General features: G+C 43.6%; 1 protein-coding gene across 12 annotated transcripts in view; it reads right to left on the minus strand.

Annotated features, from left to right (window-relative positions):
• PPIP5K2 (diphosphoinositol pentakisphosphate kinase 2) overlaps positions 1–25,240 on the minus strand; it is a 70,577-nt gene that overhangs the window by 11,478 nt on the left and 33,859 nt on the right. For 7 of the 12 annotated variants that reach the window (XM_083151713.1, XM_083151711.1, XM_083151712.1 and 4 more), the window contains exons 14-25: positions 23,811–23,936; positions 23,001–23,122; positions 22,593–22,775; positions 20,757–20,898; positions 19,610–19,833; positions 18,651–18,778; positions 17,140–17,254; positions 13,135–13,242; positions 12,333–12,449; positions 9,287–9,460; positions 7,909–8,082; positions 2,753–2,819 (exon numbers count right to left, since the gene is read on the minus strand). In XM_083151713.1, coding sequence (XP_083007839.1) covers positions 2,753–2,819; positions 7,909–8,082; positions 9,287–9,460; positions 12,333–12,449; positions 13,135–13,242; positions 17,140–17,254; positions 18,651–18,778; positions 19,610–19,833; positions 20,757–20,898; positions 22,593–22,775; positions 23,001–23,122; positions 23,811–23,936 — 1,680 coding nt within the window. The remainder of the gene's footprint in view (positions 1–2,752; positions 2,820–7,908; positions 8,083–9,286; positions 9,461–12,332; positions 12,450–13,134; positions 13,243–17,139; positions 17,255–18,650; positions 18,779–19,609; positions 19,834–20,756; positions 20,899–22,592; positions 22,776–23,000; positions 23,123–23,810; positions 23,937–25,240) is intronic. The other 5 variants (XM_083151714.1, XM_083151719.1, XM_083151718.1 and 2 more) reach the window with 1 other exon arrangement.

The following is a 25,240-nucleotide window of genomic DNA, read 5'->3' on the forward strand; positions in this document are numbered from 1 at the left end:
CCTCCTGCAAGGGTCATCGCTACCGTATGCACTGGGTAAACAGATAGGAGAACCGGGATACAGTGTTGCACTGAGGTAGTTGAACACAAAAGCAGAAGGTGGCACAGAAATGGATAAACTCCTTGCACAGCTATACCAGGATGTGCAACAATATACAATCCCCTCATGTACAAAGCCAGAGAAAAGAGATAACTAGAGCACAGAACTGACTGATAAGGCAATCCAGTGTGATTTTCTAAATGACTCAATCAAATTTAAGCAGGAGAGCTTGTTACCTGTGGCACCCATAACTGAAACATCAGCGTAAAACAGTTGTATTAAAATAAAAAAGGTATAAGGCAGGGGTGGGGAACTCTTTTTGTGCCAAGAGCTGTTTGTATGAGGAAAAAAATCCTTCAGGGGCCATATGTAAAGATTTTTCTTACAAATTGTCCTGCTGCAGCTGTCCCACACTCCAGCAGCTGCTGCTGAATGGGACTGACAGTCTCCAGCTGTTGGTGATTAATCTCGCGAGAACTACCAACCGCTCACGATAATTCCCCTGTACTTGACTCCTGGCAAAGCCGCCGGGCGGGTGGGAGGGCCACTGAGACCGGCTATACCAGGGATGGGGTGAGGTTCCCCACACCTGGTATAAGATCACATTTTGATAACATGGCTGCAAATTTGCAGTGCAAGCATTTACCAATCGACTGCACATGTGCATTGATCATAGTTTGCATCCGTGAGACCATTCTGCAAAAAAATTTATTTTTAAAATCACTGGCCGTACGCAAGTTGATTTACAGAAAGCCGGTATTTGAGGGTGTAACCAGCCATTATTGGGGCGTGTCAGAGAAAACGCAGACATGAACCGACATTTTTAGGGAAGTCTTGTGACATCAGCAGTGGCCCTGATCAGACTGCACACACCGGAAATATAATTTGATGGTGACTGCTTGCGAATGGATTTGCAGCTATTCTCCGATCCAACCAATTTTCACAAGCTGCACTAAGCATTTTGTAGGCTTACATGGGGTGAGATTTCACTCAGATTGGGCTGCATATTATTTATCTACAGTTTCTTATATAGCGCAGCAGATTCCGTTGCGCTTTACAATTGTAAACCGTGATTAAACAAACTGGGTAGATACAAACTGACATGGCATAGACCTGATTGCATGAATAATCCCCAAGTCTATAGGTGCAACAACAGTGCTGTCAACGAGCTTCGCTTTCGGTGGACACACCCAAACGGTGGTTATCGCCACCACAACATCCATGGAGTACAGTTAGTGCATGCTGATATTCTGCAGTGAACATCAAGTGACACATTCTAATGGATTCTCAGGACATATAAAAACCCTGTGAATACATATGAATACACCAAGAAATGTATGTCTTGTACATGGCGGATTAAACATTTTTAGTATTCAATGTAAACATTTAGAGGTGTATTCAATCTGGGATTTCAAATGTTGGAACATCCCAACAGCCAGAATTCCGGGCTGTTTTAGTTTCCTCCGACTAACTCGACAGCCAGGATTCAATGTTCGGATTAGATAATCCAAGGCCGTTTCTGGCAAAACAGACTCGCCTCCAAGGGGAGACGTGTATGTAGCAGGCGAGTCCCAGCCGGGATAGAACACTGAACTGCCGATATTTCCAATGTTGGAAATATTCAGCAGAGATTGAATACCCCTCATGTTATTTGTTTAGTAAATGAGAAAAAATAATGAAACAAACAACCAAGCCCTGAAATATTTAAAATGCTTACAGCTGCAGGACCCAAAACATTCTCAAAGCCCAGAATACAATTCCACTCCTCCTCTTGCTTTACTTCTGCCCACTACCACTGGCTGCTGTGTAGTGGCGCAGCACATCAGACAGGTACTGCCCGACCCCAGATCAGATGCTGCTGTCAGTCTTGTGCATGGCAATAAAAGGAACAGAGTGGACTGGAGAACAGTTTGCTACTTGCATAGAGATAACCGATCAGTGGGTCATCGGGATACTAAACACAGGTATGATACAAAGGGAGAGAATGGATGAAGGGAAACAAACTGGCCTACTTTCCTATTTCCTCTAAAGTAGGCCTGGCCAACCTGTGGCTCTCCAGATGTTGTGAAACTACATATCCCAGCATGCAATGCCACAGCATTAAATAAGAGCAAAACTGTAGCAATGCATGCTGGGATGTGTAGTTTCACAACAGCTGGAGAGACACAGGTTGGCCTGGCCTGCTGTAAAGTACCCGTGTACTGTCCCCCTTGTATCACCAAGCAATTAGGCACCCCAAACTGAGTAATGGTCTTATCTATTCAATTGCTAAAAATCAGAACGGAGGAAAAACGGATTGTATACAGAAGCTGTGTACAGGACAAATATCAGAAATACTGGAATTTCTCATCTACAAAAATGGTTCAGCTCGGAATGAAGTGTTCTTAAATATTCCTTTAGGACCCATACTGATATTTCCAATTTTGTCAACATATCGACATTTGCATTTTGTGAGGCTGGAGAACACGCCACTGGTGGAGTGAGCTTTATTTCATCCAGCAACTACAATACACAATGTTGCCATCAACCTCACAGCAGATCACCAATACATATTACATGTTACTTATTGCTGCCATGCTTGAAAGCATTTTTTAATAAAAGTATTAGGTTAAAATATAAAACAGCTGCCAGCACCTAGTCAGCCTGTTAGCATTGCCCCAGCCCTAAGGTAGTACACAGAATGTACAGTCTGAGCACAGTAAAGAATACTTACCTAAACCACTGTGCTTCTGTTCCAAGAGTCGTGCAGCCCTCAGATGGGTATTACTGTCAGATAGCACCTGGAAGGAAGGAAAGAGGACTTGGTAAGACACACAAAAGAGACAGCACGTAACACTTTGTGATCTCTGCTATAGGGCCACCTGTCCCAGACATGTAATATTAATACAGATAATGATGCATGTTAGTGAGGAGAGAACACAGTCATGCAAGATTCCCTCCTGATAGGAGTCCACTTCACAGATGATGCCTGTGGTAATGGGGTGGTGCAAAGCAAGTAACAAGCACAGAAATTACACCTATACGCCAGACGTAATCCAAATAACCCAGGAGATGTCATTTCACAACAAAGGCGCAGCTTACATCACGTCCTGTTTGGAAGGAAATATAAGAAGCAGCCAAGGACACCAGGCAGCCGGGAAAAGCCAAGACACCATGCATGAGCCTTAATAGGAATCAGAAGGCATATACAGCACAGGCAGGGTACAACATACACCCTGATCCAGACACAGCTTCACAAGGGTTCAAAGCAACAGAGAAGCTCTTAAGAAGTGGAAACGTTTAACAGGACCTCTTCCATTATCAGTCACAGGTGCAAACCTTAGTGAGATACGTCCACGGTGGTGCTATTTTATAATACATACATTAGAATTGCTACAGGCCATTTACCATAAGAAATAAATGGTATCCAACCCCTCTAAAGTCCACCTGCTGTCTACAGAAAGTGGAGGTGGCCATTATGTATGCAATATCTGGTTACCCATTCCTGCTTCTACTTCCGTGATGTCTGGAAAACAGAATATTGAGCAGCGGTCTCAGACTCATAACGTAGTAGATACCTCTGGGTCCCCCTTGCTGAGAAAAATGGAGGCAGATGACATTGCACAGAGAACCACATCATTGTGCCCTCACTTCCCTCATGTATAATGTGGTGAATCACAACACTGTACAGCCGAGGAGTAGCCATGATGATGTACTTCATAGCGCTACAACATGCCACACCTCCCATGAGTCCCACTTGTTTCCTGATCCCCCACTTGTAGCCATCTCCACTGTGTGTAGGTCTGGGTTTTGTAAAAATTGCACAATGTTCCTTGGCACTGGTATTTTGGGGTGGCATTTTAGGTACACAGCAATAATTTGAGCATGGCAGTACATGGAAGTACAACAAGTATGTATTTAAATAAAATCAAGATGGCTTAACCATCCTTAACAATATTTTCAAAATCAACCTAAGATACTGCAATCTGTTGATTGCACATGTAGAATAAGTTTTGTTAATCTTCCAATTCAACAAACCCTGTTTAATTATAAAAATATAAAACACCACACACATACACACCGTGGTAGTGATTAGGTAACGTTTTGGCACTGGGACCTTTAATTACTCAACGGCTGGATGCAGACAGAGGATATATTCACCAACTGGCCATCGAGCCAACTAATACCCCTTTTCCACTAGCAAATTCTACCCGGGTTTTTGCTCGTGGACGCGCATCGACACGTTTTTTTTGTCAGTGTGAACGTGTCCTTTTCACAAAACACGGGTAGAGAGACCAGGGAATTCTACCCTGGTATCTACCAGGGTAAAACACGGCAATGACACGGGTCTGTGCGCAGTGTAAACGCACATTACCCGTGTTTTAGATCCGGGTAACGCTCTGAGGCCGGTAATTGGTTCTTCAGGGGCACCAGGAGATTATGTCATCTGCTGGAGACGCGCTGGGAGACGCTGACCACGAGGAGGCTTCCCAGCAGCAGCTCCTCCGGCGCTGGGCACAAGCAGCCATCGCAGCACATTCCCCACGCTGGGCACAAGCAGCCATCGCAGCACATTGTTTACCCGGGTTTAGTGTAAAAGGCTCAGACACGGGTATAACACGGGTCTACGTGCAGTGTGAACAGTGTTTTTACCCATGTCTTACACGGGTATGATCCGTGTTCAAAAACCCGTGTTTAACACGGGTTTCAGATGGAAAAGGGGTATGAGCAGCCAAAGCTGGTAAGCACAGACCAGGTCTGGTAAGCAGACTGCTAGTGCATAATTAAAAAAAAAAGAAAAAAGTTGAGGAGTGCTACAGGTGCAGTAAGTTACTAAAAGGCTCAACAATTTGTGTATGTGTGTATTATATTATATATTTAGCCCTACACTTGTTGTTTGAGGAGACACATTGGTAGATTCTATCTCTGGCATTGAATCCATACAAAATACTTTCTCCTAAAAAAGTTTATGAGACACCCTTCAATACTGGACTACACTGTATCTCAAAGAATCTATTTTCAAAGGATCCACTGTAATCTTTTATACATTCTTCGACATACTTCGACCCTCAAGAAGTCTTTCTAGACCAGGGGTGGCCAACCGGTCAGAGGTAAAGAGCCAAAATATATTGGTAGTCAAGCTAAAGAGCCGACATCATGCCCGCGCCGAAGGCGCATGCGCCAAGAAAAGGGCCTTGTCTATTTTGACCCCTTGGGTGGGTGTGATACAAATATGCCTCCAATAGTGCAGTGCCATATATACATATTCCCCCAATAGTGCCAGATACACATATGCCCCCCACACGGTGCCGGGTATGCCCACACGGTGCCAGAAAGCCGGTATGCCCCCACAGTGCCAGAAAGCCGGTATGCCCCCACAGTGCCAGAAAGCCGGTATGCCCCCACAGTGCCAGAAAGCCGGTATGCCCCCACAGTGCCAGAAAGCCGGTATGCCCCCACAGTGCCAGAAAGCCGGTATGCCCCCACAGTGCCAGAAAGCCGGTATGCCCCCACAGTGCCAGAAAGCCGGTATGCCCCCACAGTGCCAGAAAGCCGGTATGCCCCCACAGTGCCAGAAAGCCGGTATGCCCCCACAGTGCCAGAAAGCCGGTATGCCCCCACAGTGCCAGAAAGCCGGTATGCCCCCACAGTGCCAGAAAGCCGGTATGCCCCCACAGTGCCAGAAAGCCGGTATGCCCCCACAGTGCCAGAAAGCCGGCATGCCCCCACAGTGCCAGAAAGCCGGCATGCCCCCACAGTGCCAGAAAGCCGGTATGCCCCCACAGTGCCAGAAAGCCGGTATGCCCCCACAGTGCCAGAAAGCCGGTATGCCCCCACAGTGCCAGAAAGCCGGTATGCCCCCACAGTGCCAGAAAGCCGGTATGCCCCCACAGTGCCAGAAAGCCGGTATGCCCCCACAGTGCCAGAAAGCCGGTATGCCCCCACAGTGCCAGAAAGCCGGTATGCCCCCACAGTGCCAGAAAGCCGGTATGCCCCCACAGTGCCAGAAAGCCGGTATGCCCCCACAGTGCCAGAAAGCCGGTATGCCCCCACAGTGCCAAAAAGCCGGTATGCCCCCACAGTGCCAAAAAGCCGGTATGCCCCCACAGTGCCAAAAAGCCGGTATGCCCCCACAGTGCCACAAACTGCTATGCCCCCACAGTGCCACAAACTGCTATGCCCCCACAGTGCCACAAACTGCTATGCCCCCACAGTGCCACAAACTGCTATGCCCCCACAGTGCCACAAACTGCTATGCCCCCACAGTGCCACAAACTGCTATGCCCCCACAGTGCCACAAACTGCTATGCCCCCACAGTGCCACAAACTGCTATGCCCCCACAGTGCCACAAACTGCTATGCCCCCACAGTGCCACAAACTGCTATGCCCCCACAGTGCCACAAACTGCTATGCCCCACAGTGCCACAAACTGCTATGCCCCCACAGTGCCACAAACTGCTATGCCCCGACAGTACAAATTTCCCAGCAGCAGCACTCACAATTGTTTCTGCTGCTGCCGGGCAGGGAGAGGACAGTCTGGTGTCACCCTGCAGTCCTCCTTTCATGTCACCGTGGGGAGGGGAGGAGAGCACAGCACACCACGTGTCTCCTTCCCCCTCACTTCCCTGTGACTGGGCCGTCCACCAATCAAAGCTCGCTGGCCGGCTCCTGATTGGAGGACGGCCCACTCACAAGGATGCACAGTAAGGGGTTGGAGAGATGTGCGATGCGCACTCTCCTCCCCTCAGAAGGAGAAGGGATTCAGGGAACCGGCAGCAGGGGGGACTGGGACGGACGGTGGGCAGCAGGAGCCACACTTTACAAGGGGGAGAGCCGCCTGAGGCTCTAGAGCCACGGGTTGGCCACCACTGTTCTAGACTAAACGTGTTGTGTGTTTTGAATACATCCTGTGTCGATAACAACCTTAATGAACAAAACAAAACGGATGTCATTCAATTTTTTTTTTTTTATAAAAAATATATTATTTTATTTATTGTTATCATATGAATGTATTAGCATCTATTTGTCAAGCTGACTGACCCATATCATTAAAAGGGAAGAGTGCCATTCCTGGTGGATGATGTTTTGTGTGTGCACTGTATATGTCACTGTACCTAGTGGCAAAGAATACTGAAAGTAAATCTGACATCCTAGGATGTCATGTACACAGCACACCACATATTTGCTTTCAATGTGCTATTTATGCAGTCTAATTGGTTTTGAAATCAATGAATTGTTTATGAAAGTGGAGAGGTGGATCCGTGCTTAGTGAGATGCTATCATTTTCCTGCCCAATCTGTAGTATAGCAAACCAGGCAGGGACATAAAGAGTTTCAGCATGAGCTGTACTTGGTCTAGTACTGAAGATTAATGGAAGAAGTGCTGTTATCTCTTTCATACATGTTAGAAATGAGTAGTGATTAGTATTAGATTTTTAACTCCTGCACAGTTAACATCAAGCAAATTAACACATTTTCACTGTGGACAAATAAAAAACAGAAATTATTTTTTGACCCTCAATTGTTTAATAACATCACTTTTACCATTAAAAGGATGTTTTCCATAGCAAATGCAAAATTATTTGCTTTATTATAGTCTTAAAGGACAGCTAAGCCAACATAATTCATAAAAACAAAATGTATATTTGTTCCTGTACTAGAAACAATTTAAACACTATGAAAATAATAAATATACAAGTCAAACCGCTAAATACAGCCAACATGCCAAAGGTATAAATATGACAACACCGACAGTAAGGCAAGAAATACTGCCACGGTTGTCGTCAGATGCGTGCAAATTGATAAATACGATTAGATGTCCTTTAACACCTTTACTGGTTTGTATTTGTGTTTAACAAAAAAATGTTTAGTGAAGTAAAGTTTATAAACCTGTTGCCATGAGCCAAAAATACTGGATGTGAAAGCCAATGATTTAGGGGACACAGGGGAAGAAGTGATTTGATCCCCTGATCTGCGTCTTCGACGCCCAGAACCCACAGCACCGGTGTAATGCATCCAGGTACCGATACACTCTGGGCTAGACACACTCAGGGGGCTCTCTTCCTAGAAGTGAGAAAGGGGGCAAAAACAGCAAAGCATGCAAAGTTAGATATAAAGCCAAATGACTAGGAAAATAAAAAATAAATTCTTTTTTGTAGTCCACACAAAAAAAATAATAATTTAGAAAAAACTAAAAGAAATACTTCTATAAAAAGATATGATATTGGTAGTGAAAATCTATTAATGTTACAGACAGCATTTATTATGCAGCGATTATCGATACTAATCTAACCACAAAACATCTCAAACATGTGCAAGAAGGAGGGGACGATGACAAAAACCAGGTGCGACACCTAGAAAAGTCAGGCTATGGAATCAACATCAAAGCTTCTATCGCATGTAAAGTTAGAAGTGTCAGAGGGATTAGATGATGAATCACTACACAAAGGACTTTACACGGAAGCAAAAACAGCTTCACTTCATTGGCGGGAAAAAAAAGAGAAAGTAACATTTAAAAAAAAAAAAAAAGGGGACAATAACAAGGTATCCATCACTCCCGTACTAACTACGCCTAGCAACAAAAGCACATACTTTCTGTATCGACTATGCCCAGCATGTATGGACTGCGAGGATCGCTATCATCGCTGGGGGGGGGGGGTGGGGGGAGCTGCTCAGTGCATACACACTGAACAGCCTTCCCCCTGCCCGGCACCATCAGCGGGAGGATGGCTTTGCATAGCGCAGCGCTATGCAAAGCCGTCCTCAAAGGGTATTACCAGCAGATGAACGGCTTTCCTGGCGATAGCGGGAGCACACAGCAGCGCTGACCACTCATCACCGGGCCATACACAATGGGCGGCTTTGAGCCCCTGTTTTGGGCGGCTTTGAGCCCCTGTTTTGAGCGGCTTTCAGCGCAAAGTCACCCAGTGTGTATTGGCCTTAAGTTACAACCTTGAAAGTATTTTGCAGAAACAAATGGGAATTTAAAAAGGTACTTCAAATGTACTTTACAGTTTTCTTCTGGAAAACTATAAATTGCTGTCTTGTCTTTGACTCATTCAAAGAAAAAACTGCAGAGGATTTCAAATAGTATTGACGCAATAAGCATCTAAGAAGCACTAAGGGAATGGAACAATTATTTTGGAAATAAGCCGCATCAGAAGGGAGCAGAAATGAATGTATGTCTAAGGAAATTTAAACAAAGAGAATAAACTCCAGCCAGACACGACGCTAGTGATTGGACGGTTTAGGAAAGCACGGCACTTACCTCTACTGAGCCTATCTTTCTGGAACGGGGTAAAGGAGACTTTCTATGAATATGAATAGGATCAGACACCATAGGTTTAAACATCACCATGGCTCTGTCGGGTTCATCTCTCATTCTGTACACAAGGTCTTCATCGCTGTCATTGCCAGGAACGTTCTTCTTTGAACCTTCGCTCTAAAATAAGTAAAGATGAAAAACAACAAAGAAAAACAACAAAAAAGTGAAGTATACTTACCATCGTGACTTTTCTCACCTCACATAATACTGAACAGACAGACACAGACACATAAACGCAAAGCAGATCATACAAATACAAACACAGATAAGGCCACATGGCCAGATTGGATATACAAATGGAACAGAAATCTGAATGACTCTTGGGGACTGTTACATAGTAATTTATGATAAAAAAAAAACACTTCTGTCCATCCAGTTCAACCTTTGTTCTATTTGTTATATCCCTATTAATTATATGTCTTTTCTAAATTCTCAAGTTGCTGTTTTACTACATTATTCTGATCATAACGCATGGACATACACAGCTCAAACTCCCTTAGGGACGGTTGGTTTGGATAATACAAAGCAAGAAACGGATGTTAGTTCACACACAAAGCCAACATAACACCCACAATAGTTCAGCTGGAGGCCTCAGAATGCTCACATTATTCAGTTCCCCTCTATCTTAATGGTCCATGGTCAGATTACAGGGCGCAGACACATTTCCCTTATACAACCTGGGTTGGGGAAATATTTTGATTCCACTTGTTGTCCTTACCCACAGCAAAAAACGACTATACTTTTGTGGATTGGAGCAATGTATCCCTTACTGTAACGGTGTGGATAGTAACTAAGGTTTACTGTCCACCCATTAGTGACTAACTATACAGCATGATCCTGCTTCCATCTTATATTAAGTATAGTCACTGTTAGGAGCTCGTTCCTAATAGTAGGTGAAAATATTATTCTCCTGCTTCCTTTGTGGACCATCCTTCAAATTGTTCAGACTTTGACACAACGTGCCTATGAAAGATGGCGTTGGTTATTTTCCTAAGTTACCGTACGTATGCTAATTGGGCACCCAACTAACCTATAAGTACCGGGAAATTAATGGAAACACTATTAAAAGAAAGAATAGTGGAATATCTTAAATTAAACAACATACAGGATCCAAAACAGCATGGTTTTACTGCAGGGAGATCATGCCAAACAAATCTTATTTACTTTTTTGACTCCGTGATCAAAATACTAGATGAAGGGGGGGCTGTAGACGTGGCATATCTAGACTTTAGTAAGGCATTTGACACTGTCCCACATCGCAGGCTGCTAAATAAACTTGAAAGTGTGGGATTGGATTATAAAACAATGAAATGGATAAGAACCTGGTTGCAGGATAGGAAACAGACAGTTGTAGTAAATGGAGTGCATTCTATGGAGGGACATGTTACCAGTGGAGTACCCCAGGGATCTGTACTTGGACCAGTGCTCTTTAATATCTTTGTTAGTCACATTGCAAATGGTATTGAAGGGAAAGTATGCCTTTTTGCAGATGACAAAGATATGCAACAGAGTAGAGACACCAGGAGGGGTAAATCAAATGACTGATGATCTAAGTCAGTGGTCGGGGAACTCGGTCCTCATTACCCCACACAGTGCATGTTTTGCTGGTAACCCAGCAGGTGCACAGGTGTACTAATTACTCACAGACACATTTTATAAGGTCCGCAGGTGGAGTTAATTATTTCACTTGTGATACTGTGAGGAGACCTGCAAAACATGCACTGCATGGGGTAATGAGGACCGAGTTCCCTGACCACTGATCTAAGTAAACTTGAGAATTGGTCAAGAGAGCATGGCAACAACTGTTTAATGCTAAAAAAAAGGAAAATTATGCACTTGGGACTCAAAAACCCAAAGGCTCAATATAGTATCAAGGGTACTATAATGGAGACTATTGAGAAGGAAAGAGATCTACACTATTTCAAGTGACTTAAGGCAGGAAAGCAATGTAATTAGGAAGGCTAGTCAGATGCTTGGTTGCATAGGGAGAGGAATCAGTAGCAGAAAAAAAAGACGTAATAATGCCACTTTATAGGTCATTGGTACGGCCTCATCTGGAATACTGTGTCCAGTTCTGGAGACCATATCTTCAGAAGGATATAAATACATTGGAGAGTGTACAAAGAAGGGCAACTAAGATGGTGAATGGCCTACATCACAAAACCTGGAAAGACTAAAAGTTCTTAAAATGTATAGTTTCGAGCAGCGAAGGGAAAGGGGGGACATGATAGAAATCTTCAAATATATCAAGGGTTTTAACATAGTACAGGAGGGAAATTTTATTCAAAGGAAAAGAAGTAATAGAACACGAGGACATGCACTGAAACTGGAGGGAGGTAGGTTCAGGGGAAATGTTAGAAAGAATTACTTCACAGAAAGGGTAGTGGATAAGTGGAATAGCCTCCCATCAGAGGTGGTAGAGGCTAAGACAGTAGAACAATTGAAACATGCTCGGGATAGGCATATGAATATCCTTACAAAGAAAAAGGATTTAAGAGGGTTGAGTTTACCTGAAGGGTATAAAAAAGGGCAGACTAGATGGGCCAAATGGTTCTTATCTGCCGTCAAATTCTATGTTTCTATGTTATCCCTCCCTCCTTTGAGAATGCATTCTGGGTTGCAAAGAGGGATCCCTCCACCCCTGTGCTGCATTCAGCAGTGTGAACATGTGAACAGGTGTCACTGATGGGTCAAACATGTCAGTGTAAAAGTGTGCCTCTAATTACTGATCGTAACACCAGTGCTGAGGATGACATGAACAGCTGCTTTTCGGTGTGCTGTCACTACACTGGTACAATAGAATATTGCTCTGGTACCACTATATCGCTCGATAACACTTGCAACTTTTCGCATACATGGACTTGTCAGATGTGTTCGATAAACTGATATATTGGGTCAGAAGAGATGTTAAAGTAATTCTATGGCCTGTATTGGAAACAAAATAAAAGCTAAAATGATCTGGGAGACACTGCAATAAAAGGAAACAAACCTCCCGTGATGCTGGCCTGTACCCAAATCCTGAAGGCAAATTTTTATCCTCTTCACAACCTTTAGCACCTGGGCTGAAATGTAGCTCAACATGGAACCGTTCCTCTGATGACAGATCCTGTAGGTTTAAATGCAATAACAAGGTTTGTAAGGCTAATGTTTTTTTCCCGCTGGGGGAATATCTGCACAGTAGTGTTTATTTCGTACATATAACCCTTGATTTTTCTGGAACCATTAACACTAGTAGATTTACCTCTACTCCCAGCTTCAACTGCTCGTGTTAGCAAAACTCGTCTAGGACTCATTAAGTTCAGTGAGGACTACATTCTTGGGGGCTAATTCAGCATGGACCGTTTGGGAGAGGCAAGGGGGGCGTGTGGCGGCTGCGGGATGTCATAGGCAGCCGCTGTAACACCATAGATGCCTATGCCCTAAATGCCATTCTCTGTGGAGCAATAGCGATACATTGGTAAGATGGGGTGGGGTGGGACGCAGTGAGCAGGGTGGCTGTACTGCGGGGTGCCGCCTGGAAGAGTAGTAGTTTGTGAATCCGTACCTCTCATGCTGAATCAGGCATCTGGTCTGGGGAATATGTAGACATAGGACTGCATGCGCTCAGCCTACTGATTGCGGCAGAAGCTGTAGCAGTACATGAATAATATCCAGAATATATGTAGCAAATGGTTAAAGCTAAGATATGTTCTTGGTTTCCATGTGATACCAATTTGAGTCTATTTAACACATACTTAAAAAATATATATAAATATATAAACAAACCGAATAACCATTCAATGGCGTATCACCTTGTTTGGGTCCTCATAGAGCATAATCACAATCTGAGTCATATAATTCAGTTCATTTACGAAGTTTAAGTAGTCCATTGCTCTCTTCCACTGCTCATCCTTGGTTTCCTAGAAAATAAGTAAAAGGGGAAGTCTTTAGAAATACAAAAGCAAACATTTAACTAGATCTCTTATTGATGCATATAAAAAATGCTTATGGTTTTAAATTGGCCAAATAAAAGGTTGATAAACCTACAGAAGTTCTACAGAGTGGCATTCTTGTTTGTATGAAAGCTTGCATGGTCCTCTTAATTGCAAATGTATGTTTTCACAAGCACCCACCCGCAAGGGGGGGTGATCCACGTCCCCCCCTTGTCGGATTTCGGCGTCGGGATTTTGAACACCGGGATCCCGACCGCCGGGATTTCATACAGAATCCCCGAGTTGGAAATAAAACGACATTCATCAATTAAAGAAAGCAAGCCGGTGAAAGATTGCAAAAACATACGGATTGTTGCACAGTTTATAAATGCACAGTTTATAAAATTCTTTAATAATGCATTTCAGGGATTTCTTTATGTTCTAACAAACTCAAAGCTTCCATAAGTGCAGAAAGATTTTTCTTTACTGATTTGTAGACAAAAAAAAAAGGGATGATCTGAAAATGGAACAATTTTTTTTTCTCTTTCTTAAACTTGCTGCCACTTCATCTGCCACATCGTCATACAGTATTTCTTCTCTTAATCTCTTTTCCCTTTTACATAAAAAAAAAAGGCACCATATTCTAATAGGCATGAGTTTTAGATTATATTGATATTTGATGCTCTATAATGAATCTATGTATCTATGTATATTATTGCCTCCTGGTGTTGTGACTATGTCAATACACTATCTTTATAAAAAAAATGTAACAAACGATGATCTGAAATGAGAGTTAACATTCGATCATGTAGGGTCTGTCGCCATTTCAATATGGGCAGCAGCAAAGGATACCTGACCGTAACAAAAAAAGGAACTTGAAATAAATAAAAAAACATATTTTAAAATAAAAGGATAGATCTGGTTTTAATGGCAATAAAAAAAAAGGGTACTTATGTATTATCTGGGCGCCCGATTTTTTCATTGCATGCCACTACTTAAGGCATGCGAGTTTTCATTGTAAAGACCCGATTTTTAATTGTATAGTCAACCATGGGTGATTTCATACACCCACTATCCAACTACGCATTGAGTTGATTTTATATAGTGTGGCGAGCCACCGAGCCCGAAGCGTGGCGAGCGCACGCGGATTACTTTACATGTATTCTGCGTCCGCTCGCCACACTATATAAAATCAACTCCATGCGTAGTTGGATAGTGGGGGTATGACATCACCCATGGGTGACTATACAATTAAAAATCGGGTCTTTACAATGAAAAATCGCATCGCATGAATTGTATGCCACTATATTGTATGCGATGCGATGAAAAAAAATCGGGCGCCCAGATATTAAATAAGTACCAAAAAAAGTCATAAAAAGAGAATGGTTGAAAAAGTATGCAGGCCAGGAAGATTCTAAAAATATGAACAAACAGGCACGTAAGGAGACAGAAGAGGAGCCTGGCCCACATGACCATGAACAGATGGAAAAGATTTATTCCACCTTCAAATGTGACGCGGATTAACAATAATATATAGTGTGTATAAGAGAAAGACAGGCAGACAGATGCTTGACTGTGATTGGCAAAGACAAAATAAAATATGTGGTCAATATAAATAAATAAAATAAATGTGTCAGCATCTACAGTGTAAAATAACAAGTCAGTGTCTGTGAAAACTGCATTGCTTCCTCCTCAAATTAATCTGGATGTTCGCTGTCTTATGTGGTCTTCTTATTTGCCATTGGGCCTCATTTAGGTTGGCTTGCTAAGCAGTGTATATAGTGTGCCTGTAAATGTCGCCCACCATCCAAACATCCGGCCCCCCACGCGGGAGTCCGTGCATTTGCATGTGAGAGGATATGGGTGCTTGCCTTCCCTCGCATGTGGCTGCACGAGCAAAAAGTCATTCAGCGGTCGTAGACCATCAAATTATTTTTTTGCCCGCTCGTAGATAAAGTCAATCTGAACTGACTTTTATCTGGGCCGGAGATGGCTGAAAAGTGGGCAAACACTAACGTCCTGTGACGTCAGCCACCCACCCCGAGCAGGCATTGGCCCTCCTGGGTTTCCAGGGGAATGTACTGAGTTTTCGTAAGGATGCCTATAAAAACACTGGGCATTAACCTGCCTTCTCTCCACCCCCCTTCCTCCCCTGCTAACGCCCAGCGAGTGTAAGGCATTCGCACTTGGTGTCTGCACATGCTTATTTTCACCCATACACAGACCCGCAACGTCAGTCCCCGGAACAAATTCGTCTTTTAGAGGGCCAACTTGAATCACCCCCATTATGTCAGCTCAGCACTTTTCTGGTCTCTCCCGCCCCCTGATCAGGCCATTCTGTGGACGTGATTAGATTACCCACCCAAGGTCGTGTCTCGGTTCCACATGAATAACAAGCTTGTGGTACCAAGCTTTTCATGTTCTGAGCTCTTCCCCAGAGGAAGACTCTCTGGATGTACTGCAGGCTACCCGGATTTATGTGGACAGAACCAGAGATATTCGCGGGTCAGATTCTCTATTTGTCTTGTACAATTTTCACAAGCAGGACTGGTCCAGCTTTTAAACAGACACTGGCCAAGTGGCTCCGATTGACCATACGCCACGCCTATTCTGCAGTGGATCTTCCTGCCTCTGTCTTTTGTGACTCCTATTCCACCAGGTCTGTGGGTGCATCCCGGGTAGCTCAACATGATGCTTCTGCCGCCTGTCCCTCTGCCCACACTTTCCCTTTGTATGCATTTGACACGTGTGCATCTTTATTTGAGATCTTCAGAGCAGACCATTCTCAGTGCAGCTCAGAAGTGTCCCCTCCAATAGGGGGCTGCTTTGGGAAACCCAATAATTTTCCTGTGCTTCCTAGTAGAGAATGAATAAAAGGAAATCTATGTTCTTACATTGTTAAATCCTTCTGTAACTCCATAGGGGCATTCTCCCACCTGGCTTGAAAGGCTTCCTGTGGTGGAGATTCTCTGCACACCTTTTCCTTATGTGTGTTTCTGAGTGTATGCTAGTCTTCTCTACTCCATGCCATGGGCTGGCTAACTAAACTGGCTGGCCGTGGCTGGTAGCGGGGTATAGTGGACAACAGCCAAGGTTTGTTTGGAGGCTGACCAGTCTCTCTTGTGGGCATCATAGAGGACAAATAAGTACTCTGTTATGAAAAGGGGTAGTTCATTTACACAGCACCCTGACAAGGTCAAACGTTTCTAAAGGAATCTGGAGATGGTTCTGGAGCGAAAGCGGGCATAACAATATCCTGGTTAAAGTGAAAACCTGACAACAGGCACCAAGAAAAAAAATTGGTTCTTGAGGACAGGTGGGGTACGAGGGAGGGAAACACCCGGGCGCCAAATCTTTAGACGTTAACTCCTTGGTGCCCGGAGTCCTCCAGACCAGTGTTCCCTCTAAGCTGTGCGCGCGCACACAACTCGCCAAGCCCGCGCACAGACATTACAACTGAGCGCACAAAGGTTAAAATCTTGTTTAGTGTGCCATGAGTTTAATAAAGTTGAAAAGCACTGCTATGTGTGGTGTGTGAAGTCTGTAAACATTCAAATTGCTTTATTAACTCAACAGAACTTGAAACCTAGGCCTTTATACGTTATGTGACGCACAAAAATTTAAATTTCCTTTCAAAGTTGCACAGCCAATATCTTTTGCCGCACACAGCCTTCGTAAAATTAGAGGGAACATTGCTCCAGACCCCTTCATACCTATGGTCCCAGCATCCATCATGGGTTTAAAAGGGAAAAAAATCTTCTTGCCATTATTTCTGCTTTAAAATGACAGGTCCTCACAGACTATTCCTAATGAGCTGTGAGATTTAACATTCCAAAAATCAAACCGAATGCATACAGACATTGTGTAGAGACTGTTCCTGCTTACATCACACAGTGCCCCAAACCGAAGGATGGAGAGCAGCGAGTGTACATGACTCTCACTGGTAAAGTATAGACGTGTGCGCACATGACGTTCTGGAGACATCACTCCCCGGGAATACCTGTAACATTGGAAAAAGTACATTTTTACACACGTATATCATGTTAGCTGGTACACACAGCAGAAAAGGTCTGTAATGTCATGCAATGTGAGAGATTCTGTATATGAGCTGTATAACCAGAACATTGGAATTCTGAAATGTAGAGATTGAGCTCAGGATTACACCTCTGGCAATATCGGTATCATGTCTCACAGGTTCTAATACTCACAACATCTTCTGTGCAAGGTGTCAAATCACTGGGAATATTTTGAAAGGCTGACCCCGACACCAATGGCTCAGACACAACATCAATTTCAGGCTCCACAGATAAACACACACACACAAAAAAAAAAATGGTACTTGTTTCCTAGCACGGCCACAACGATTTCTATCGTGGTGGTCGGGTCGGAAAAAATCGTGTCGGGTGCATACCAAAACGCACACGACGCGATGTACCCAATTTCTCCATAGGCTTCAATGTTAAAATAATTTAACATTGAAACTGAGTCCATTTAACATAGTAAAAAATGGGTAAAGGGCCAATATGGGCCATTTCTCATTGGGTATGGCCCCGTCAAGTGTGTAAAAAATAATGGCCCCCCATTGGGGCCGCCACCCCCACGATTGACGCGAACCCGAAGCGTGGCGAGCGCAGCGAGCCCGCGAGGGGCGGCGGTGCGCGTCCTCCGACCTTTTCATTCCCCTACTATCCACGTCGGCGTGGAGTTGAGAATAGATTAGTGTGGCGAGCGCAGCGGACAGCTGTGAAGCCCGCGAGGGGACGCGGATACCTGTGAAGGTATCCGCGTCCGCTCGCCACACTAATCTATTCTCAACTCCACGCCGACGTGGATAGTAGGGGAATGAAAAGGTCGGAGGACGCGCACCGCCGCCCCTCGCGGGCTCGCTGCGCTCGCCACGCTTCGGGTTCGCGTCAATCGTGGGGGTGGCGGCCACAATGGGGGGGCCATTATTTTTTACACACATGACGGGGCCATACCCAATGAGAATGGCCCATATTGGGCCTTTTCCCATTTTTTGCTATGTTAAATGGACTCAGTTTCAATGTTAAAATATTTTAACATTGAAGCCTATGGACAAATCGGGTCCATCGCATAGGCTTCAATGTTAAATATTTTAACATTGAAGCCTATGGAGAAATCGGGGGCATCGCGTCGGGCGCGCATAGGCTTAAATGTTAAAATATTTTAACATTGAAGCCTATGGGGAAATTGTGGGCATTGCGTCGGTCGCGTCGTGTGCCTTCTTAAGGCCCACGACCGACGCGATGTACCAGAGTTGTGCTTTTTTCAAAGGAAATCGCGGGCATCGTGTGCCTTAAAGTTAAGGCACACGATGCCCGCGATTGTGGCCGTGCTAGGAAACAAGTACCAAAAAAATTATTAAAACTTCTTACAGCGGGTGCAGTTTATTTACAGTGTCGTCATCTTGAGTTCTCTGTAGATCAGAGCGAATCTTTCGAACAAGAGGAGTGCAGTACCCTTTGGCAATCTCTAGTTTTTCAGCTTTGGATATTCCATATTCCTAAAACATTGAATAACCGCTATTAATAAAATATAAATAAAATAAACAATAATAACAAAAACCAGTACATAACTACTGAATGGGGTTTACAATAAAATTTTCCAAGACCATTTACAAAAGTCCAGTGGATGAAAGCAGTCTCATCGGCTCTATAGCTGCCTTTCAGTACAAATAATCTGTATCATTTCTGTTGATCTCTTTTTCACAGGTCAAATGCCATTTACAAGGTGGGCCACTGCGGCTCGCCATATGCTTTCAGCGCAGTGCAAGTGCCCATGAGACAAGACAAAGGAAGGAAGAAACTGTTGGACACAGGTCTTCAACCTGTGGCCCTCCAGATGTTGTGGAACTACATGTCCCAGCATGCACTGACAGTTTTGGCATGCTCTTATAGGAAAGAATGTGGCAATGCATGTTGGAACATATAGTTTTACAACATCTGGAGGGCCACAGGTTGAAGACCCATGCTGTAGGACATAGTTACATTCCTACAAAATAGTTTAATACTCAAACCAGTGACAAATGGTCACATGAAGCAGAACCACTAGTGTTATACTCCAGGGCTTTGACTATAAATAGATATGAAAACTCCCCCCCCTCGCACTGGCAGAGTCCCGGCAGTCAAGATGCCAGTGTCTGTCTAATGGCCATTGGAATACCAGCTATCGGGAGGTCATACCACACACCTTCACTATCTAGTCTGTACATCGCTAAACAATTCACACCAAATTTCAAGCAGTATATATTGCTGCACCATTGAATTATGCCAACGAAAACCCTTGGGTTTGAGAACAGACCTTAAGACCCGATGATGTAGATGAACAACATTACCTGAGGAATAACAATGTCAGCAAGTGCCTTGGAAATCCTGTACAGTTCCATTGTGCTCTCCAGTTTCAGGAAGTAATTATGTTGGACATCATACTTAATGCAGTCGTAAATATCAGGGATTTTGCTGATGTCATATCTTCCATTCTTTGTTTTAAAATCTTTTTCCAGTTTGGACCACCGACGTAGCATGAGCTCCAAGGTCTCACTGTGGTAAAGATGAATATCTGCACAGGGGAAACATGCAACATATATATAGAAGTCATTGGATTTAAATGTAAGTGCTTGCTACAGGCACAAACTAAGAAACGTTTGCTAGACCATTATTACAGTATGACTGATGCATATAATCCAGTTATACGGCAAAAAGAAACTTCATAGCTGAGGCACCCCTGTACAATTACAAAGGCCGAATACAGTAGAAATCTGCTGAGCTAGGCTAATAATGTATATATCACAATTCTCATTATTAAACGGTGATCTAGCTAAATTTAGGATAATTCCATCATCAGATGATGTTCACTTCTATGCCCTTGGAGGAAAAGCATTGCTGGAGATGGATCTTTTGATCCTTCCCTAGAAGCTTTCTTGTGCTTTTCCCTGTCTGCAATCACAATGTGTTTATGTGGGGACATCACACAGTTTCCAATTGCAGTAAAACAAGGAGTGACAACTATGAGTTTGCTCCAGAGCAATACGTTATCCCAGCAGATATTTGAGTGTGAGGACAAGGAATGATACTTATCAGGGTCTAACGGCCTCCAATGATAACGATACCCCATTAACTGCATACTAAACAGACAAATGCATAATGGCCCTTATTCTGGTTCAATCACAAAGGCAAATTCCTTCTGAAATGGACAAAACCATGTGCACTGCAGGGGGGCAGATGTAACATGTGCAGAGAGAATTAGATTTGGGTGGGGTTTTACTTTAAAGCAAGATCTATATTGCAGTGTACAAATAAATCAGTCAGTATTTACCCATCACAGAAACAAAATAACTCACCCAAATCTAAATCTCACTGTACATGTCACATCTGCACCCCCTGCGGTGCACATGGTTTTGTCCATCTGAGAAGCAAATTGCCTTTGCGAGTGAAAAAGAATAAGGGCCTATATCCAGTGCCAATTACTATAGACAGCATTACCTGCACATTTCGGGTCCTCCATTCTCTGTCGGATTTGGGATGTCAGGCTTTGAATGAGGGCGTAAACTCTGTCACAAGTCTTAACTGGATTCTTTATGATCTGCATGGATTTAATCTGGGAAATGCTTCCCGTGGGGGTGAGCTATGGATGATAGAATGACAACAGGATTTTAATGAAAGCACAACCAAACATCCATTTTACAGACTCTGTAATTCAGTGTTTGTGTAATGTCACAGCCCAAGTTCATCATCATAGAATACATATTTATACAGTAGCACTTTAAATGCACATCAAACAATAAGGGGTCTATTGTTGGAGAGAGATGAAGTGGAGAAAGATAAAGTACCAATCAGCTCCTGTCATTTTTCAAACAGTATGTAACATGGCAGTAAGGAGCCGATTGGTCGGTACATTATCTCTCTCCACAGCTTAGTAAATAGACCCCTAAGTCAATACAACAGACAACAGCGCAAAAATGCAGCACAGATGTTCTTTAAAAACATTAGCTGTTGTGCAATCACACATGAAAGCACAGGAGTTTGGGGGTGACAATGGCAGAATCAAGAGGGTATATGCATGTATGGGCGGTAAGAGGAGATTGGTAGATCACAAATAAGATAATTTAATGAGAGCATTTAATGGGTATGACCACTATCTTTCATGTAAGTAAATTGCCCTTTATGCACCTGCCACTTTCCCCTCATTATTTGTAGGGGAAAGCTGCCTGGAGCAGTCCATAAATCATCTAGTTTGTGGTTTCCTGCACCCTGATTTACTAACAATGTCAGGCAGGAAACAGCAAAGTTTCTGATCAGTCCAAACTCTATACACAAGGGAATTGAATTTGGAACGAGCTTTAGAAAGGTTAAAACCTTGCATATCTCAACTCAATTTTGGATTTTGCATACTCCTGATACCTGCGATATCCACAGGAAAAAAAGAGATCGGTAGTTCGAAGAAAAGTGCAATTACCAGGTGCTTTTTAATGTATCATCACTTCAAGACAGTCTATGTTTCTTCTGGACCTGACCACTGAGAGTTGCCGGTCTTGAAGTGATGATACATTAAAAACGGATTTCTTACATTAAAAAGCCCTGGTGAGTGCACCTTTCTACGAACATACAGCATTGGGTTTGCACCCCAGGCAAATTGAATTAATTGGAATAGTATGTGCCAAACTGGAAGTATATATATTTATATTCATCTCGCGTGGTCTCCCCACCATCTTTACAATGTGGAGGGGGATTGCTGGGAGATGGTAATTCTAGCTGCCAACTCCAGGAAGGGCTGACACACACACACACACACACACACACACTTAGATATCTCTCACACTCAACATTCTGCAGAGGACTGACTCCTAAGGGCTGAATGCAGTAGCCACCCCTTCAAATGGTAATTACTGACTAATTAGGCTAACTGGAAACTTCCCATTGCTTAAATCAGTCATGGAGATATTTCCTAAAATTATAGTTTTTAGTAAAAAAAAAAAAAAAAGAAAGAAGATGCAGTGACTTTGATATCTGTCAATGAACTGATCATCAAGACCATGCAAAGTTTTTTTTATTACAGTATTTACCGTATGCAATTGAATCTGCCCCATAGCAGTTTGACTACAGTAATTTATAAAGTCTGCGTCCCCAGAGTGGGACCAGTGTTTTATAGTTGCTGCAGGGCCCTCCTACCTCCAAGTCTGTCTGTTGTTACCCAGTTTGTTTTATCACTGTCTACTATTGTAAAGCGCAACGGAATCTGCTGCGCTATATAGGAAACTGTAAATAAATAAATAAATAAATAAATATAGTAGCCTCTAGTCAGGGAAATAAAAACCTTACCTTCTCAAAATCGTCCGCACTAAAATCACGGTCCCTCTGAAGTATCTCATGGAGCCTGGCCTTAACTCTGTGCTGACAGCTACTAAACGAGTCACTGTCATTGTCCAGCAGGCCATTCATATTGGCACTCTTCACCATCTGAACAAGGATAGGAGTCAGCTCCCCTTCAAGTGCCAACAAGCCCTGAAAACGAGAATCTAAGCGTTACAGACAGCAGCGGAAACATCTGTTTTGAGGAACTCTAATATATTCATATCAGCCTCAGAAACCGTAATTCTAATTACATCCAAACTGCTTACATTGCAAAAATAGAAAATCTTCTATGAACAATTCTTTTAAACCAAAGTAAAAAAAATGCAAATCTGACAAAAAATAAATAAGGGAGGGATAGTGAAAAATAAACATTACTTTAGCAAAAGCTGCAGCTGTCATCTGGACTCTCCCTTCATCCGATGCATAGATTTTAAGGTCATGTCGATAAGTACTATGTAATCTAAGCAGGCCACACCCTGGAAATCCAGCATAGTCTCCTAGAAATACATAAACATACATATGCATCATATTGTATAACTTAGACTTTTTTATTAAATTAAATCAGCGTAGTCTCCTCATGCATTGTGTTATACTGCGTCGTGACTAAGACCCATTTTTGGCAAAAAAACCCTCTCCAGAAAAACGCTTGGTATTAGCAGAGTTGCACTTCATGCTGCATTAACCGCTTGGGTGGTATATGCCTGGCGCGCCAGTGGTGTCCAGGTGTGCACCACCTCTAGAGCCCCCCCCCCCCCCCCATGACCTTTGCTCCGGTGATCGTAGGCCGGAGCTCCCCAGACCCCCTCTTCCCCAGCCGCCATGCAGTTTCCTGCAGTGACATAGGCGGCAGGCTCATGGATGCTCGGGGGGACTTAAGAGAGTTCAATCGCAGAGTCCTCCCGAGACACCGCAAAACATCCCGCCTGTGTGGTCAGTGTTCACTGACAGGGAAGCTCCGGCATACTAACGCAGAGGTGAGGGGGGTGGGAGGCGCTCCTGTGATCTGTGGTGGGTTTTTCTGGGGCAGGACAAACCAGGTTTGTCCTGCCCCAGCAAAATCCGCCGCTCAAGGGGTTAAAGCTGGATGTAGGAGGACATATCTGTATGTAGTATATTGAAATAATGAGATATTGGTTTATATTTTGACAAAATATTAAAGCTTTAAATAAAAGTTGTTCATATTACCTTGCCCTCCTGGATACATGCATCGGAATGCCCTTCCCAGCTCTTCTGCTTGAATCCGACCTGCAGGGGTTAGTTCCCCTCCCCACTTCAGAACTAAGAGCAATGATGGCTCCTCTCTCCGACAGTCTAAAAAATAAAGCAATAAGGGATTTTTCATGCATCAAGTTGAAACTTTGATGTACCTGGGAAAACCCACTGAATACTTTTTTAAACAAGTGACCCCCTCAACTAGGCAACGTTTACAATTCTTGAGTACTCGGAACCGACATTCTTTAGTAGTTTTTTGTGTTGTTATTATATATTATATGACTCATAGGTTCTCAACTAGAGCTGAATCAAATACTTCAACTAGCCCTCTAGATATAGACTATAGCCGTATAGCTGTGTAGGATATTTATACAGCTATCCCTAATGCCGGGTAGTATTAATACATAGGGGTCAGTCCTATTAGGGAGTTGCCATTCGGGTGCCGTTTTAACACCGAAAACGGCACCCGAATTAACCCTAACTCGCACCATTCGTAGGGTCGAACTTGCTTAAAATTGCTCGCACCGCTATAGAGATGCGAGCACTTTTCAGTGAAAAAGTGCACCAGGTGTTGCGATGATTCGCAACTCGCGAAACATCCGCACTGTTCGGGGTTAATAGGATCGACCCCATAATGTATAAACAATATTTCAGAATGGACCAAAATTATCTGAAATCTCCAATATGTACAGTAAGTTTGTGGCCTACATATTTGCTTCAGCTTTCGGTTTTCTTACTTCAACTGCTTCATTGCTTATTTATGTGCTGACACCAGACAATCAGTACCTCAAACAGTCATCTTGCAAGTAGTAGAGGCCTTGCTGACTGATGCTCCATCTGCGCCACGGCGCGCCCGTCTATTGCTGTGTGTGAGACGTGCATGAGCCCCATTCTCAAAAAATGGGCTGGGCGGGGCTAGGCGCTGGATCACCTATTTCCTGCCAAGAGGGCCCATTTGCGATAGATCCACACTAGAGGAGAGCGGCTCCATCTGTATCTAGCTACTTCTTAAGATATGATTGTGTAACTCCTTCAGGTGATGCTACCTCCATTATTGTATTAGGGGGGCAGGAAAAAGGGGAGTACCTGTGCACAAGCTCAATACCCATTGTATTTTATACTATAGTTACACTGTATGTGCTAGATCCACAATATGAGAAATATATGAATTGTTGCAAAGTCTCTCGTGTGCAGGTACAAAGAAGAGAAAAAGTATTCTCGTAATTGGGGGGGGGGGGGCACTATTATTAATATTTAAAACAGCGTTTTATATGGATCATGTCGCAGAATTAGGTATATTCCCAAGTGTATATGATATAAAATGGTTCACTCTCTGTATTAGCTTTGTTTGATTTGGAAAGGGGAGGACAGCAGATATTAGGTAGTGAAAACCCCTGCTGTAT

Source organism: Crinia signifera, chromosome 1 (assembly GCF_055691185.1).
Source record: "Crinia signifera chromosome 1, ASM5569118v1, whole genome shotgun sequence".
Taxonomy (NCBI): domain Eukaryota; kingdom Metazoa; phylum Chordata; class Amphibia; order Anura; family Myobatrachidae; genus Crinia; species Crinia signifera.